This window comes from Lacerta agilis, chromosome 4, assembly GCF_009819535.1.
Source record: "Lacerta agilis isolate rLacAgi1 chromosome 4, rLacAgi1.pri, whole genome shotgun sequence".
NCBI classification, from domain to species: Eukaryota; Metazoa; Chordata; class Lepidosauria; order Squamata; family Lacertidae; genus Lacerta; species Lacerta agilis.
Genome location: NC_046315.1, coordinates 25,326,489 through 25,341,969, shown reverse-complemented (window position 1 = coordinate 25,341,969; position 15,481 = coordinate 25,326,489). Strand labels below are relative to the sequence as shown.

Below are 15,481 nucleotides of genomic sequence, written 5' to 3'. Positions count from 1 at the left end.
TTTGTGTCAGAATTTAAACTTCGCACTTAAAAGCAAAGAGTTCAGAGTCCCATCACCCAGGAAACCACATTCTAAAAATATCTCCGCTGCTATTCAGCAGCTACTAAACAAACTGAAATGGAGTGTGTTTCTCAGGATTGTCTGTAAATTGTGTTGACAAACTGGCCACATAGTAAAAGTAAAGAGGAAGCATTTTTCTTAATTCCACCTACAGAATCATAGCATTTGAAGAAACCCAATGGAACAACTATTCCCTGTTTCTGCCCTAAAGAAGTTACCGTATTTTTCCATGTATAAGACCACCCCTATTTTTTTGAACCCAAAATTAAGAAAATGAAACCCTAGAATATAAGTGAAAACTGGATGATTGGTGGCGGTAAGTTGTTGATCTTTTGGGGGGCAATCACCTTCAAAGTTTCCAGCAGAAGAAGTTTGACGAAGCAAAGGCAGTGACTGGGGCACCACACGCTCCCCCTTGGTGGCTGCTGCTGCAGCTGCTGCTGCGGGGAAACAGGCTGCCAAGCAGGATGCCAAGGAAGAGCCGGGGGAAGACAGTGGCCGCTCTGTGTTGGGCCATGCCATTGAGCAAACAGAGCTGAGGAAGGTGGTGAACGGGCTGGGGGCAGGGTTGGAGTTTGAAAGGGGAAAAGGAAAAAAAGAAAAGGGCAAGGAGAGGTAGCTGAGGCAGCTCTCGGCGGCAGCGGCAGCAACTGCTCTCAATCCGGTGGTCAAACCAGTGGGGGCTTCAGGAGGCGAGCCAGTCACCAGCATGCAGCCCGGGGGGTGGGGGTGGAGAAAGGGGGGACGGCAGGAGGGACCGCCTCAGCCCGCCCAAGCCAAAATCCCGGACATATGCTTAAATATTTAAAAAATTCCCCCATATGCCCATGTTCCATGTACAAGACGACCCCCATTTTTTTAAGCAAAAAAAGCTTCATCTTATACATGGAAAAATACGGTATATACATATACCCCAATACTCAGAGCATGATGTATGAGCCAAATCCAGTTAGTGGAGTCTCTTCTGTTGACCCATCATCCTGCTTTCTTCTTTCACTCTGCCCCATACCCTTTCCTTTCCTTTCCCTTCCCTACACTAAATCAGAAGCTCCCAACTGTGTAGGTGTATGAAGAACCTCCCATGCAAACCAACACAGTAGCACTTCATGCAAAGACTGAAGCCTCTTCTGAGACTGCAAACGCTGAAACTTTCAGTAGAAGGTGGTGCTTGCAATCCCCAATAAGCAACCTATATAGTTGTTATAACTGGGAACAAGAGGTTAGCAAGAAAAATGAGTGGGTTATTGCACAGAGGGTGGGTGGATCTTGAAGTAAATAGACTTAATTGAATATCTGAGTGGAAATGAGAATGAGGCATGATAGGCTTTTTTTTTGGCCTTTCAATCTGAGTGGGATCAGAAACTAACATGAATATACACTATACAGATGTGTCTGAAAAATGCTACCCATTCAACTGACCCTGCAATACCTGTACACAAGATGTGACATAATAACATCACTGTACAATATAACTGAGGCTATAGCTTGGCAAACTTCTCTTTTAAAACTCTGATCCTTTGCCAACTTTAAATTAGAAAGGTCACCTGTCCCACAATGGAAGCATATAAAATGAGGGTATACATAGCTGTTCACAAAACAACACATAGGACACAGTCCTCCAAGCAGAGCTCCTATACATGCCTCTTTCACTTCAAGGAGACATATCAATATGGCACGGACAACACCTCCTCCAAAAATGCTAGCTTCCAGGAGCTAGAGCACAAAATGTAGTACCTGTGACAGCTGCTCAGTCCTGTCCTTTACATCTTCTGCAGCAACGTTTAGAGCTAAAGCTGGAACATGGAAGGAAAAATGTTATCTACCTTTTTTCTCAAACTGGTATCTCATTTTCAAATTTGACAAATTATGTCTAAACAGGATTTTTAAAAAGCAATTTAGATAATAGTATCTCTTAAATGCATAAAATGCCTGTAATAATCTTATTCAACCACGAGACAATTCTGCTGTTTTCAAAAGTAGTATCATTTGCTGTAGCCTGACAATTTTACTCTCATGCATCTCTGGACAGAAAATCGTTCTTTGATGTGGAGCCAATTTATTTTGGCTTCAAGTCAAAACAAATCCTACACAGAAATAACATCTGGGCACTTCAGAATAATAATAATAAATAACAACATGGTAGCACATGGGGGATCTGAATTCCTCTTTACCCTTAGGATAAAGTCTGCCATTATTAGACAAAACCTCCTTCGAATCCAGGGTGAGTTCATGCTCCAGCTTTCCAGAAACAATACCAGCGATGAGGCTCTGTTAAGCTTTGAAAGAGCTGCTATTATTCCTGGGTGCTAACTGAACAGCAGCACAAGTGCCACTAATTCATCAAGATAACACAAAATGAATTATCATAGTTAAAAGTAGACAACAGCTCAGATGCTAGAGACTAAGCTTACACTATCTCACATGCTGAAAACAGGTTTGTAATCTAGCCACAATTAGAAGAGATTGGGGGTGGTTAACAGGTGGCACAAATTTCAGTTGTAGGAAATTACAATATTAAACAAGGCAAATATGAAAGGCAGAAAGTGGCTTGCCTATATGTATGGAGAGAAACTCCACCACCAACAAAGATAGGAGCCCAAACAGACTCCCATCTTAGGGAGCAACAAATAGGCACCAAGGGAAAATGTTCTTCAACCAGGCCTTTGGCTGATTAATATTTTACAGCCTTTTAAATATATTTGTGTGGGAGTTACTGATTTGTTGTTCTGTTTTAATCATTTATTTGTGCTTTTATCTTGCATTTTTAGCTTATGAACTGCCCTGATATCTTTTGATTAAGGGTGGTATATAAATCAAATAAATAATAAATGTTGGCTCACTGAAAGATCTAAGGATATGCAGTCTTCCCTTCACCTGCCAGATCACAAGCCAAGATCACATGCCTGGGCTACAAGTGAAGTGTGTTTGTCTTGGCTGTTTTATGAGGAGTGAGTAGGTAGCCTGCCCTGCTGCTCAGTCTGCTTCAGCGCAAGCCCACCCCCCTACTGATCCTGAAGGGGGGTTTTGCTGGTTCCTGACTTTGCCCCATTTTGCCTTTGAACGCAGACCCCCTGAACAAAACCCTCTAGCAGGCCCACTGCATGCTAGAGTTGTATATGATAAAGCAAATAGCGGAATATTTTTCTCCTCTCATTACGCTACGACTCGGGGGCCATGAAGCTGAACATTGGAAGATTCAGGACAGACAAAGAAAAGTACTTTTTCCTCACAGCACAAACTATAGAATTCACTCCCACAAGGGACAGGCCACCAACCTGAATGACTTTAAGAGGATTAGACAAATTCATGTTAGAAAAAGCTACTAGCCAACTGGTTGATTCTGCCCCCATCCCCATAATCCAGAATTGTTTACCTGCTGTGTTTCTTTCTTTCCCACCCTACTTTTAAACTACTGAATGCAATCTTCAGCCTGTATCCATGAGGAGAGCATGGCCAACAACATAATATTCACATGCACTGAGGAAAGGAGCCATCTGTTCTGAGAAGTGCTTGATTCTCCACTATATTCATCCTCAGTGTTTGGAAGGGATTTGCATGCATACTGCAACTCACTGACTAGTAACAGTCTGAGAATTAACTGTGGTGATAGGTTGATTTTAGTCCATGAAAGGGATGAGCTGTGTTATGCAGAAAAGCTCTTTGGGGAATTAACCATTTCAAGTTTGGCATCCTTTAAATTTATTAACATGCTAAATAAGTAGGGACCATTTTTTAACTTCTGAAAGATCTCCACTAGGGTAAAAAGCAACTTCAGAAATGTTCGGCGTAAATTACTGCTGTTGTGTATCAAACAATTTCAGCACTACAGGAGATAGATCAAAAGAGCAGAACAGAAATATTCAGTAAGTGTCTGCTCTTATATCCCCCCTTAGCATATTTGGCTGGTCTGGGTCCTCTTTCCATGGTAATTACAGCTGTTCCCAATATTGCTCTCCAAATGATGGATAAAGAGGCAGGAGTTAAAAGTATAATGAAGAGGGTGGGCAATTCATTTTTTTTAAAAAAGGTGTTTAGACTAGAGCCTGGGGATAACTGCTAACACTTTCCCAGCTGACTGAAAGCAAGAGAGATTAGATTGCTGGATGGAAGTTGCTAGACACAGAAAGGAGCCCATACTTGCTCTTCCTCTGTACCATAACTTATTAGTTTCATGCTATAGCTTTTAGTAGCCATGAAGACAGGCCCAATACAAGCTTTCATAATTTATTATACATATTTCAGATATATACTATGGATAAAAATATTACTTGTGTCATAATACAGTATGTCAATTTATCAGAAATTATAAGCATATGGTTGCTGTGCCTTTAAGTATTCTGGGAGCAAATCTATAACAGATCTGTCACAGTTTATATTATGTCTGACAAATAAGTAATTCCATATAAAAGATTTGCAATGCTGACATCCCACATAAATCTGTCCTTTAAACTGAAGTAAAAAGCTACCTAACAGTCACTACACACTAAAGCTACCACCACAACTGAAAACAAATGTCAATACTGTATTCATGCCCAGGGCCGTCTTTAGCATATGCAGCGCCCTGGTGCAAAGATCCGCCCAGCGCCCCCAAATTTTGATTAATTTTTTAGGGGGCCTCCCCAAAGTTGTTAGGCTTTTTTTAGGGAGCCTCCCAATATTTAGTGAGCTTTTTCTAGGGGGCCTCCGCGCTTTTTTAAAGGAGGGACAGATTGGTAGTAAATGACAAATAAAACCTGCTCTGGAACTAGCACGCAGCAACAAAAACAGCTTTCGTCAGCCAAAGAACCGAAAAAATACAGAAGGAACAAACGAACAACAACACCATTTCCAGATTAAAGCAGCGGCAAGGAGGGGGGTGGAGAGGCTAGAAGGCGGGACTTTGGGGCAGATTTCGGGGCTGTTGCTGCAAGATCATTGAGCCTTGAGCCTAAACTGCACCACTGTAAGTTCTCACACAGCTCTTTCTGTGCCCTCTTTCAAAACAGGTTCTAACAAAAACCATTCTAAGGAGCAGCTCGGAAAGTTCCAACAATTCATTTGGCACTTTGGGGGGAGCCCGTTTTTTGGGGGGGATCATTGTGAAGGAGAGCGCTGGTCGTGGGGGGACAGAGAGCAGAGCAGCAGGAGAGCCCGGAGGTGGAGCCGGTTCTGGGGCACATGTTCCACCCCCCCCCCATGGCACTCCCTCCCTACAGATCCTGGGACATCTCGAGAGGCACCTTAGTTAGGGAAAGTACAAAGCATCCCCCCCACACCCTTTCCTCTCCACACCCAAAAATAGAGCTGGGGGCGGGTAGAAGCTAACTGCGGGGGAACAGAGGGGTGGGGAGGAGGCGAGATTTGCAGCCAGGAGAAGTTGCGCGCTGGCGGCAGGGGAGGCGGCCGAAGAGGTTCTGCCTGCAAAAAAAAACCTGCAGCAGGGCAGCGCAATACCAGGCACTGATCAATAATGTTATCATAGGAAGCTGGAGTCCCGCTGCCGCTGTGTTCAAAGGGTGTGTTCCCAAGTGGGCGCGTGCAGGATCCACGCCTCATGCTGTTTTTGCGACGGCTTTTTCCATGCCTTCCCCCTCGCTCTTCTTACCTGGCGCTGCAGAACAGAACGGGGTCCTAGCGCCTTCGATGGGCGCTGCAGGTGTACAGGCACCAAGCACCCGCTCTGCCTCATGTACCTCCCCACTCTCCCCTCCCCGGACTCTCCGCCAGGCGCCCTCCACAGCTTTGCGCCGTGGTTCACCGCGCCACCGGCCCCAATGGATGAGACGGCTCTGTTAATGCCTCTGAATGTCTTTGTAAATAGCTTGGGGTCACTTTTGTGAGGAAATATAACAATAATAACATCACCACCATCATCAAATGAAATAAAGATATTAGCAATTAAACAGACTAAGAAAAATCAAGGCCCTACACTTACACTAAATAGATACCTAGCCCCAGTACACATCTCTAAAGTCAAACTTAGAAATACATAGTTTCAAAGACCTCCTAGATGTCTCTCAACAATGTTACGGTATAACTCAGTATGTAAAATCCAATGGTTGCTCATTTTGGATTTAACAAATTATACCTAAATAGAGTAAGAAAGCAGTTTAGATAATAGGGGCATAGAAACGAAACTCAGGAGATCATGCGGAAAGCCTCCATATCCTGTCAATTACCACCCAAGCACATTTGTTATGCCTTAATTCTATCTACCATGAAATAATTTGAAATGCTACTTTAGAAATTAGGGATGCAATCCTAAATACACTTACTGTTCAGAGTCATACTAAAAATAAATGGGACTTACTTCAGAGTTAACAAGCTTTGAATAAGGTTACAAGAGTCTTAATTGTGTTTTGAACTTAACAAATTAAACACTTTGCACATGTAAAGTGCAAGGCACCTCTATGGCCTCTATTTTCAAGGTCAACACACAAGTGCTGTTTTGTACAAACCTTGTATTACTTAGAAAATAATATATTACATTGTAAAATGTATTTCAGTGCAAAACCTCTACATAAACATGGTATTCACAGTTCTTCACCTTTTGCACACAGGTGAGAGGCCACATAGGGAGATGTGAATTAAAATATGCAGCAGAAATGCTGCCTGGCTCATCATAATGTTTAAATATCTCATGCAAGCACAGAGTCTATAATTTATAAAATATTAATACACATGAACCCTGAAACAAATCAAGGACCACATACTAGTCTGGATAGCAGGAAAACTTTTTCCCACTCCACAATACAGAAGAATCCTGTAAGGAATTATTTATAACTTCTCCCTCTCAAAGCACAATCTTATTTACATATTGAAAGCAGCGAGCATCATTTGAGTTCAGTGGGGCTTATTCCCAGGTAACTGGATAAAAGACTGCAGCCTGCCAGGTTTAAATCATAGAATTTTAAAGTTGGAAGGGACTCGAGAGTCATCTAGTCCAGGGGTTGGCAAAGTTTTTGTGGCTTGGGCCGGTTCACGGTCCCACAGACGCCACGGTGGGCCGGAGTGTGCGCGCGTGCATGTATGCACGCGCAAACGCTATTTCCAGCACTCCTTCCGGCACAGAGGAGGCATGTGCAGCTTCCCATTGGCTGCAGGAGCTTCCTGCAGCCAATGGGAAGCCAGCCAGTGTCGCGGAAGGTGGTCCCCACTCTGCTCTGCGCCAGTTTAGCGCGGCGCATGAGAGCTGACCAACTGGGCAGCGGAGGTCCCCGAGTGGGTGGCGGGGGTCCATGGGCCAGTTAAATGACCCCCATGGGCCGCTTGTGGCCCATGGGCCTTAGATTGCCGACCCCTGATCTAGTCCAACAGGAATCTCAACTAAAGCATCCATGACAGCCATCCAACCTCTGCTTTAAAACCTCCAAGGAAAAAGAGTCTGCCACCTTCCGATGAAGTCCATTCCACTGTTGAACAGCTCCTACTGTTAGAAAATTCTTCTTAGTGTTTAGTCAGAATCTTGTTTCTTATATGTTGAATCTATTGGTTCAGGTCCTACCCACTGGAGCAGGAGAAAACAAGCTTGCTCCATCTTGCATGTGACAACCTTTTCAATAAGAACATGTGGGCCTTTTCCTCGTCGTTTCAGACAGTACTTATCTGCCATTCCTTTAACTATAAACCCACAGCAATTCTCACACTTGCTGCTCCAATGTTTGGATTCAAAAGTTGACCCATTTGATGACTGAAAATAATATTGGTTTATAGAAAGTAGATTTGTTGGGTGTTATCTTGGAGTGGATGTGTTGAATAATTTTCTACATAACTGACAGATGAAGAATTGGAAGTTCTCTTTTTCTCTTCTTTTTCCTTTCTTTCTTTTTTCCCTTTCTTCTTTTCTTGTCATCTTGTTTTTCCCTTTTTCTTTCTGATCTGGTCTGGTATTAATCTTTGTATTCTGTTCCAAATTTCAGTAAGATATATTCAAAGCAAAAAAATCAAAATGTTGACCCCCAAATAGTTATTACTACTTCCTAAAATAGGCACCTGTTTTTAGCCTTTCAAACTGGGAGTTCTACCTAATTAACAATAAAAATATTTGAAGATTGTTGAGATGGAAGCTTCAGTCCACCTGGCAAATGAGCCCAGTTTTAGAACTGAAATAGTCTGAGATGTTTCAAAAATTTTACAATATCATCAGCAGTTCAGGGATTAAATTCACAAATATTACACACCAGTGTAACAAAACAAAACAAAAAATCCAATACAGAGTGTTCCTGTTAAGTGTTCTAGATAGTTAGCCATGTTGTCTTTTAGGGCACTCCATTCATTTCCCCTCCTATTCAATTTTCCACCATCACCCAACAGGCCACAAAACACATTCAGTTCTTATTAGGTCACTAGCTGACCTGGCCACGCGTTGCTGTGGCTTATTGGGTGAAATGGGAAAGGAGAATATAAAAGAAAAAGCACATGGTTCTGCACAGCCTTTCCTGTTTCTCTAGTATTGTAGTTTCTGAGCTCATTTCCCCTGGCTGTCTCTATGCCACGTGTCGACCGTCTCGTGACTCTCCCCGATCTCAACCAGTACGCGATCGGTCACAAACATCCAATTTTTACAACTTTATATATATAGGACGTCCGTATTTTCACAGAAGGATCTGGTCACAGACACCCCTGCCCCACATGCCCTGCCAGCCCTCCTTGCCCCCTGCCAGCTCTCCCATCTTGTCTCCCCTTTTCTATCCTTTCCTTTCATTTCCTCGTCACCCACTGAGGGAGACGAACTGCCCAATGGCCCTCCACCGCTGTTCTCCACAAACTGCACCTCGGAGATGATGATGATGATGTCCTCGACAACGGAGCCAAAGGCTGTGCAAACCACGTCTCCGTGGGCCGAGTCCACCTCAATCTCCGAGCTGCTGCACACGGCGCACACCTGCCCATCGGCGCCGCCGCCCAGCATCTTCAGGCGGGAGAGAGGCTCCCCTCAGGCCCAAGGAAAAACCTCACTGTTGCCGCCTCGCGGGCCGGGCCAGCAACCCCTCCGCCCAGCCGCCTATCCACGTGCTCTCTCTCTCACAGGCACACACTCGCTCTCCCCTCATGGGCATTCAGCCGGCTCCCCTCACCAGCTCCACCTCGGCCTGCAAACCCCGCTCCTTCTTCTGAGGTCTGCGAGGCCTAGTTGCCTCCCCTCGCCAGGAACGGGCGAGCCGAGTGCTCGCTTGGCTGAGGGGATGCATTCGGCTCCAGGCTGCTGGACGCCCTGCAGCCTAGGCTCTCCCGCGGGTCTTTGTGGGCCCTCTCGCCTCAGGCAGGGCAGTGAGAAGTAGAGACGTCTTTTCCCATTCTCGTGGCTCTTGACATGCGAGAAGGAGGAGTAGGGGGAGGGTTGTGGTGACATAGGAAAAGGCGGAGAACGGTGTGGTGTTTTATGTCCACTGGAGGGCGCTATATTTTTTGCACAAAATCACATTTTTACCTGTCAAAGGTGTGGTATTTGTACAATCTAATTACATATGATCACTCCCATATGGCCAAGGAACGTTGTGTCCAAATTTGAACGGAATTGGTCAAGCGGTTACGGAGAAAGTCAATCGTTAGCAAACATCCAACTTGAACGATTTTATATATATTTCCAGTGGCTTTTCCCGAAGATTTTAATAGTCCAGCTGTTTTAATAGTCCTGTTGATACTACCCTCTTGTCCATGAGTGGTGCCATAATGGCTAAATACATAAATGCACTCAAGCTTGAACACTGGAAATAGAGGGAATTATATTTATTTATTTCGTATATTTGAAATTAGAAGTGCCATTTAAGCAACAAATGACTTACCAGTGAAGCGTTTGCCCCCAATTTTGTCAGGAATGAGAAAAAACCTACAGGTTGACTCAAAATAGACCTACTTCATGAATATGACTAACCTGAATCCATTAATTTCAATAGGTCTATTCTTAAAAATATGTGATTGAATACCACCCATTGTTTCCAACTGCACCTTTCTGCAAATGGAAGGAGTCTCTCTGATCTAGCAGAGATCTCTAGTAGAAGAGAAGCAAAAAGCAAATTTTGTCACATTCCCCTTCCCCTTGCCTGCACAACCTTCCGCAATAGTCTAGGGCTAGTCCCCTAATCCTCTAGAGCAGTGTTCCCCAACCTTGGGCCTCCAACTGTTTTTGGCCTACAACTCCCATCATCCCTGACCACTGGCCTTGCTAGCTAGGGATGATGGGAGCTGTAGTTCATAAACAGCTGGAGGTCCAAGGTTGGGGAACACTGCTCTAGAGCAGTGGTTCCCAATTAGCTAAGTACTACGGATCCCATTTTTCAAAAGTCAAGCCACAGACCCCCTACTTTTGAAAATGTTGATATTCCAGTGGTAGTTTCTGTTATGTGTATGGTCCCAACACACCCTCCAACATACCCCAGTGCAAAACCAGGCTACACAGAGCTGTCAACCTTCCTTTTTTTTGCATTGGGAAACGGCCATAGCTGTCAACTTTCCCTTTTTTTGCAATGGGAAAAGGCGCTGGAATAAGGGAATTTTCCACAAAAAAGGGAAGGTTGACAGCTATGGGCCACGTGTCTTCTGTCACGTAACCTACACAAAGAACACAGTGACCAAAAACATGCCTTTTGGGGCATCACAATCTCGTGCAAGGCGTGCATCCAGCCACAATCTTACACATTTTGCAGCACCGTTCTCCCATGCAACAGCACAGCAAAAAAGAAAAAGAAGAAAAAGGGATGTCCTGGAAAGTTGACAGGTATGTGCCACGGACCCCCTGGGTGGGTTACACAAACCCCCTGGGGTCCACAGAGCACAAATTGGGAACCACTGCTCTAGAGCAAAGGTCTGTAGTGCAAACTGGTGGAAGACAGCTCCCCTCTCCTTCCATTAGCAGAAGCCTCTGCTGGATCAAAAACCCTTTGACAATTGAAATGCAGCACTTCATTCAACCCTAGGGTTGTCTAGGATCTGAAGAAGATACTCCACCCACATATATTTTCTCAACCACTCTGAGGGCTTTTTTTACAATCAAGCAGTGTATAAATTTTATGAAATATATTTAAAATTTGAGGTTCACAGAGATGTCAGTTGATTGTAGTCCGTTATTGTAAACAGAGGGTGTAATCTGCTGCAAGAATACTCTAAACTAGTACCCACAGTGACTGTACATCAACCTTCCTTTCGATGAATGTCTTTCATAAGATAATAACCTAAGACCAGCCCTGCTGGATCAGACAAGGCCTATCTGTTCCCACAATGGAGACCCAGATGCCTACAGGAACCCTCCTGCTTGTATTCCTCAACAACTGGTATTCAGTCTGAGCAGTGGGTCTTAGAACCCAAAGGAAAGTTCATGGAAGGGGGCATGCAGAACCTGGCATTCCTGCCTTCTCCTTCCCCCATCATCTTCCATAAAAAAGCCTCTCCCAGAGGTTAGGATTCCTGGTGAATCGGCTGACGTGGTACAAGGGCTGAGAAATGGGTGGTCCTCAAAATTCAGGCAAAAGCATCTTCCATGGGCAGGAGCCCTTGAATCTTAATATATGCTTGGGGACCAGCCTTGAAAAACAACAAATTTGAGTTTTTCTTACTTATCCCTGTTTTTGAGATGTATATGGAAGCTGTAATTTGGATTTTATCAGCTGACAACACTAGCTGCTTAATGTAGCACAGCACAGAATAGCTAAATACATGCTCTTATGGAGAAATTCTTACCTTAACTAGCAAAGTATCAGCAGCCATTCTGATACCAGCAGATAACATGCAGCTAAAGGTAAAGGAAAACATTCCTTACAGATGTGCTGCATTTAAACCTCTCTCCACTTTTACTCATATGCTGTCTGTTTCATCAGATAGCAGAAATAGAAATAAGAATCAAAAGTAGAGATCAGCTTTGCCAATTTTCACCCACCAACGGATAATGCTTTATGCTCAGCCATTTCCAGTAAGACTTTTTTTCCTTTTTTATGCTTAAGCTATTTTCAATGGAGGAACTGGGGTGGGAAATGCCACTAGGAGATGGAAAGAGAAATGAAAACTACTTTTCAATGTTCAATAAGTAAAAAATCATTTTCAAAGTGCCATCTTGTAAGTGCCAGAAGACTATAATACAGTCTCATTCTGCAACGACAAAGGAAAGCTGTTTTAAACATTCTCCTTTGAAAAAAAAGGCTGCTATCATACCACTCAAACATTAAAAAACATTTCTATTAAATTCTTGTTTTAAGACAATGCAAAGGTGGTATTTCTTAATAAATATAACATTTCTTACTTGAGCATCCAGTTCACACACAATACAGCTCTAACAAATATAAATGCCAGACCAACTAAGGTGACTGGGGTGACCAGTTCTCCTTCCTGTATCTCACTGAAGTGTTTTGCACTACCTTTTTAGTGTTCACCTTTATCAACTACAGGCTGGATTGCAGATCTCTCTGCTAAAAAGTAATGTAATGTCACAATACACGAGAAGAGTTAGTCTATTAGAACGAGGAAAGGCATGTCTCAGCAATGTCATGATGATGCATGCAAAGAAAGAAAATTACAAGCAGAAAAACCACATATCAGTAAGTCACTTGTGTTATATTGAAAGGGCGGCTACTCTGAAGATGTCATGGATGAGTATGCACCATCCTTACTATCTGCCTACCATTCCTTTGAGAGGCTCTGTTTGAAACTTTGACTATAGGGCAGCGGGCCTCTTCAGAACGGACAGGTGCAGAGGTACACAGGCTCCACCCTATGTGCAGAAAACAGGGTTCTAGTCTAACCCCTGCTCAAAAGGATGCACTCTAAAACAGAACTGTTCAAGTATCGGACATATTAATTCAATCCAACCAACAAGCACAAGCTACATGAAGACTACCACAATTTCCATGCTTATCAAAATTACTCCCAAAAGGATCAGAATAGTTGACCCAGTGCAAAGTTCTAGAAAGAACTCTGCCTTCTGCAGGGATGAAACCTTATGCAAGAGGTTCATGATTTTATATTTTTTTATTGTTTAAAATGTATTAGTTGCCTTTAGTCAAAAGTTTTTAGAAATATTAATACTGTTTTAGAAAGCATCTACCAACAACACCTGCTGCTGACAAATTTGAACCCATTTGCAACAGAGATGCTAGATAGCCTAGGGCACTGGTCTTCAGCTGGAGCTCAAGAGCCCATTATGGTCTTACAGTGGGTCAGGAACCGCTAGTGGGTTTGTGACAGGAGCCCTGCCACTGTACAACTATATAGTAAAAGATTAAGAAATGGGTCCCTAAATGCATGTTTCAGTTAAAAAGGGGTCCTGGGTCCGAAAAGGTTGAAGATACCAAGCCTAGTGTATCTCTCTGGGAAGGGTGTTTCATGTGTGAAAAACTGCATTACCTGGTACTTCTTGCTTTAAGAATGCAGACACCCTGGGAAGAATCTTTTTGAAGGGCAGGATATAAACGTTATAAATAGACTGAGATACCACTAATGAAAAGACCTTTGCATCAGCACTTCCACTCCTTGGTGTAATAATGGCAATATTTTTAAAGAAAGAGAGAGAGAGAGAGCGCTTTTATCTTAAGAAAGCATACCCTGCTCCTTTTCTTTCTTATTGTCTACCAGGACATGGGGTTATGCAGCCAGATAGATGTCCAAATATAGAGAGTAGTTTCTTAATTTACAGCTTAATCCTATACACTCAGAGTCTCCCTGAGTTCAATGGGGCTTAGTCCCAAGTAAACTGGTATAGGATTGAACCCTTAAAACAACAAAATATTACAAAATTTGAGAATGCCCATAACACAGAATCTGTTCATCTGCAGACACTTTTCTTTCCTTCAATGAGTCAGGCAAACCGGGACTGCAAAGTATTTGCTCCAAAATTTTAATTTATTTTTATTCCCTATAGCTGGAATTCTGATTTTTACAAATGCAATCTTGGGAGATTCTATGGTATTTATCATTTAATGAAAGCTCACCTGCCTGTCCAGTAGTACATTTTTTAATCTACTTTCACAACACCCAAAACCTATTACTGATATATTTTCGCAATTTACTTCTTCCCTGCTGTTATTACTCAGAAAGTTCAAGATCTTTGATACAGAGGCAGCCAGGAGCAGTAAAACAGCAAAATAAATCATTCTTTTACTGTGAAGTTTTAATATCAATTCTCCTGACTGCTGCTGCACAAAACTGCAACAGCCTGTAACCTAGCCAAAAAAGATCTGCTAGCACTATAACTGAATTGAAAGAACGAAGCTCAGAAATCTAAATATTATATCATATTCATACTACACATATGAATGCCATGGATTAATGCCATATGCAATCTCTGAGTGTAACATATGCTAGGGGAGAATTAATCAGTTGATGCCACATGTAATACTATGGTTTTCACTTCAGCATCTAGGAAAAGAGCAATGTGTGAAAAGAGCACAAGAACCCTTTTTGTTCAAAACCCTGTCAGTAATTTGTGTCCAATGATTCTAAATAGCCAAGGGTGTTAGGAACATAAGAAAAGACCTGTGGAGCCAGGTCAAAAGTTTGTCATGTTCCGCATCCTGTTCTCACAATGATCAACCAGATGTCTAGGGAAGGCCACAAGCAGTACATGAGCTCAATCACACTCTCCCTATTTGTGATCCCCAGAAACTGGTACACACAGGCATACTGACTCCAACAATGGAGGTAGAACATAGTAATAATGACTAGCAGCCACTGATATCTTTATCCACCATGAATTTGTCCAATTCCTTTTAAAGCCATCCCAAGCTAGCAGACATCACTACATCATGTGACAGGAATTCAATAGTTTTTACCATGTAAATAAGTACTTTATTTGGTCTGTCCTGAATCTTCCATCAATCAGCTTCATTGGATGGCCCCGAGTTCTAGCAATATAAGAGAAAGAGTTCTCCTTATCTACTTCCTGCGCATCATGCCCCCCCTTACTGGAATTCTTTCTAAACTAAAAAGAACCAAACATTGTAACCTTTCCTCATATGGGAGTGACTTGATAATTTAGGTTGCCCTTTTACAAAGCTTTTCCAGCTCTGTGGTATCTCATGAGATGACCAGAACTGTACATAGTATTCCAAGTGTGGTCTCACCATAGGTTTGTATAATGGCACTAAGATATTGACAGTTTTATTTCCAGCCCTTTTCCCTAGCTAGGAAGTTGCCTTTTTTATAGCTGTCACACACTAGGTCAACACCTTAATTGAACTCTCCACCACTAGGATCTCATTCCTGGGCAATCACAGCTGGTTCACACTTTACACTTGTATTCACTGAAACACATTTGCCATATTGCACCCAGTTTGGAGAGATCCTTTGGGATTTCCTATCAATCCCTTTTTTGCTTCAACCACCACAAACAATTTGGTATCATTAGCATACTTGACTACCTAACTGCTCACCCCTAACTCTAAATCACTTAGAATAGCAAATTAAAAAGCACAGGTCTCAATCTCTATATCCCTCCATTAGTAGAACTGGCCATTTA

At 42.8% G+C, this 15,481-nt stretch overlaps 1 protein-coding gene across 5 annotated transcripts in view; it reads right to left on the bottom strand.

The window, feature by feature from the left end:
* B3GLCT (beta 3-glucosyltransferase) overlaps nt 1-15,481 on the bottom strand; it is a 65,004-nt gene that overhangs the window by 45,607 nt on the left and 3,916 nt on the right. For 3 of the 5 annotated variants that reach the window (XM_033146456.1, XM_033146460.1, XM_033146459.1), the window contains exon 2: nt 1,795-1,853. The exons of the other annotated variants lie outside the window; for them this stretch is intronic. In XM_033146456.1, coding sequence (XP_033002347.1) covers nt 1,795-1,853 — 59 coding nt within the window. The remainder of the gene's footprint in view (nt 1-1,794; nt 1,854-15,481) is intronic. 5 annotated transcript variants of the gene reach the window in all.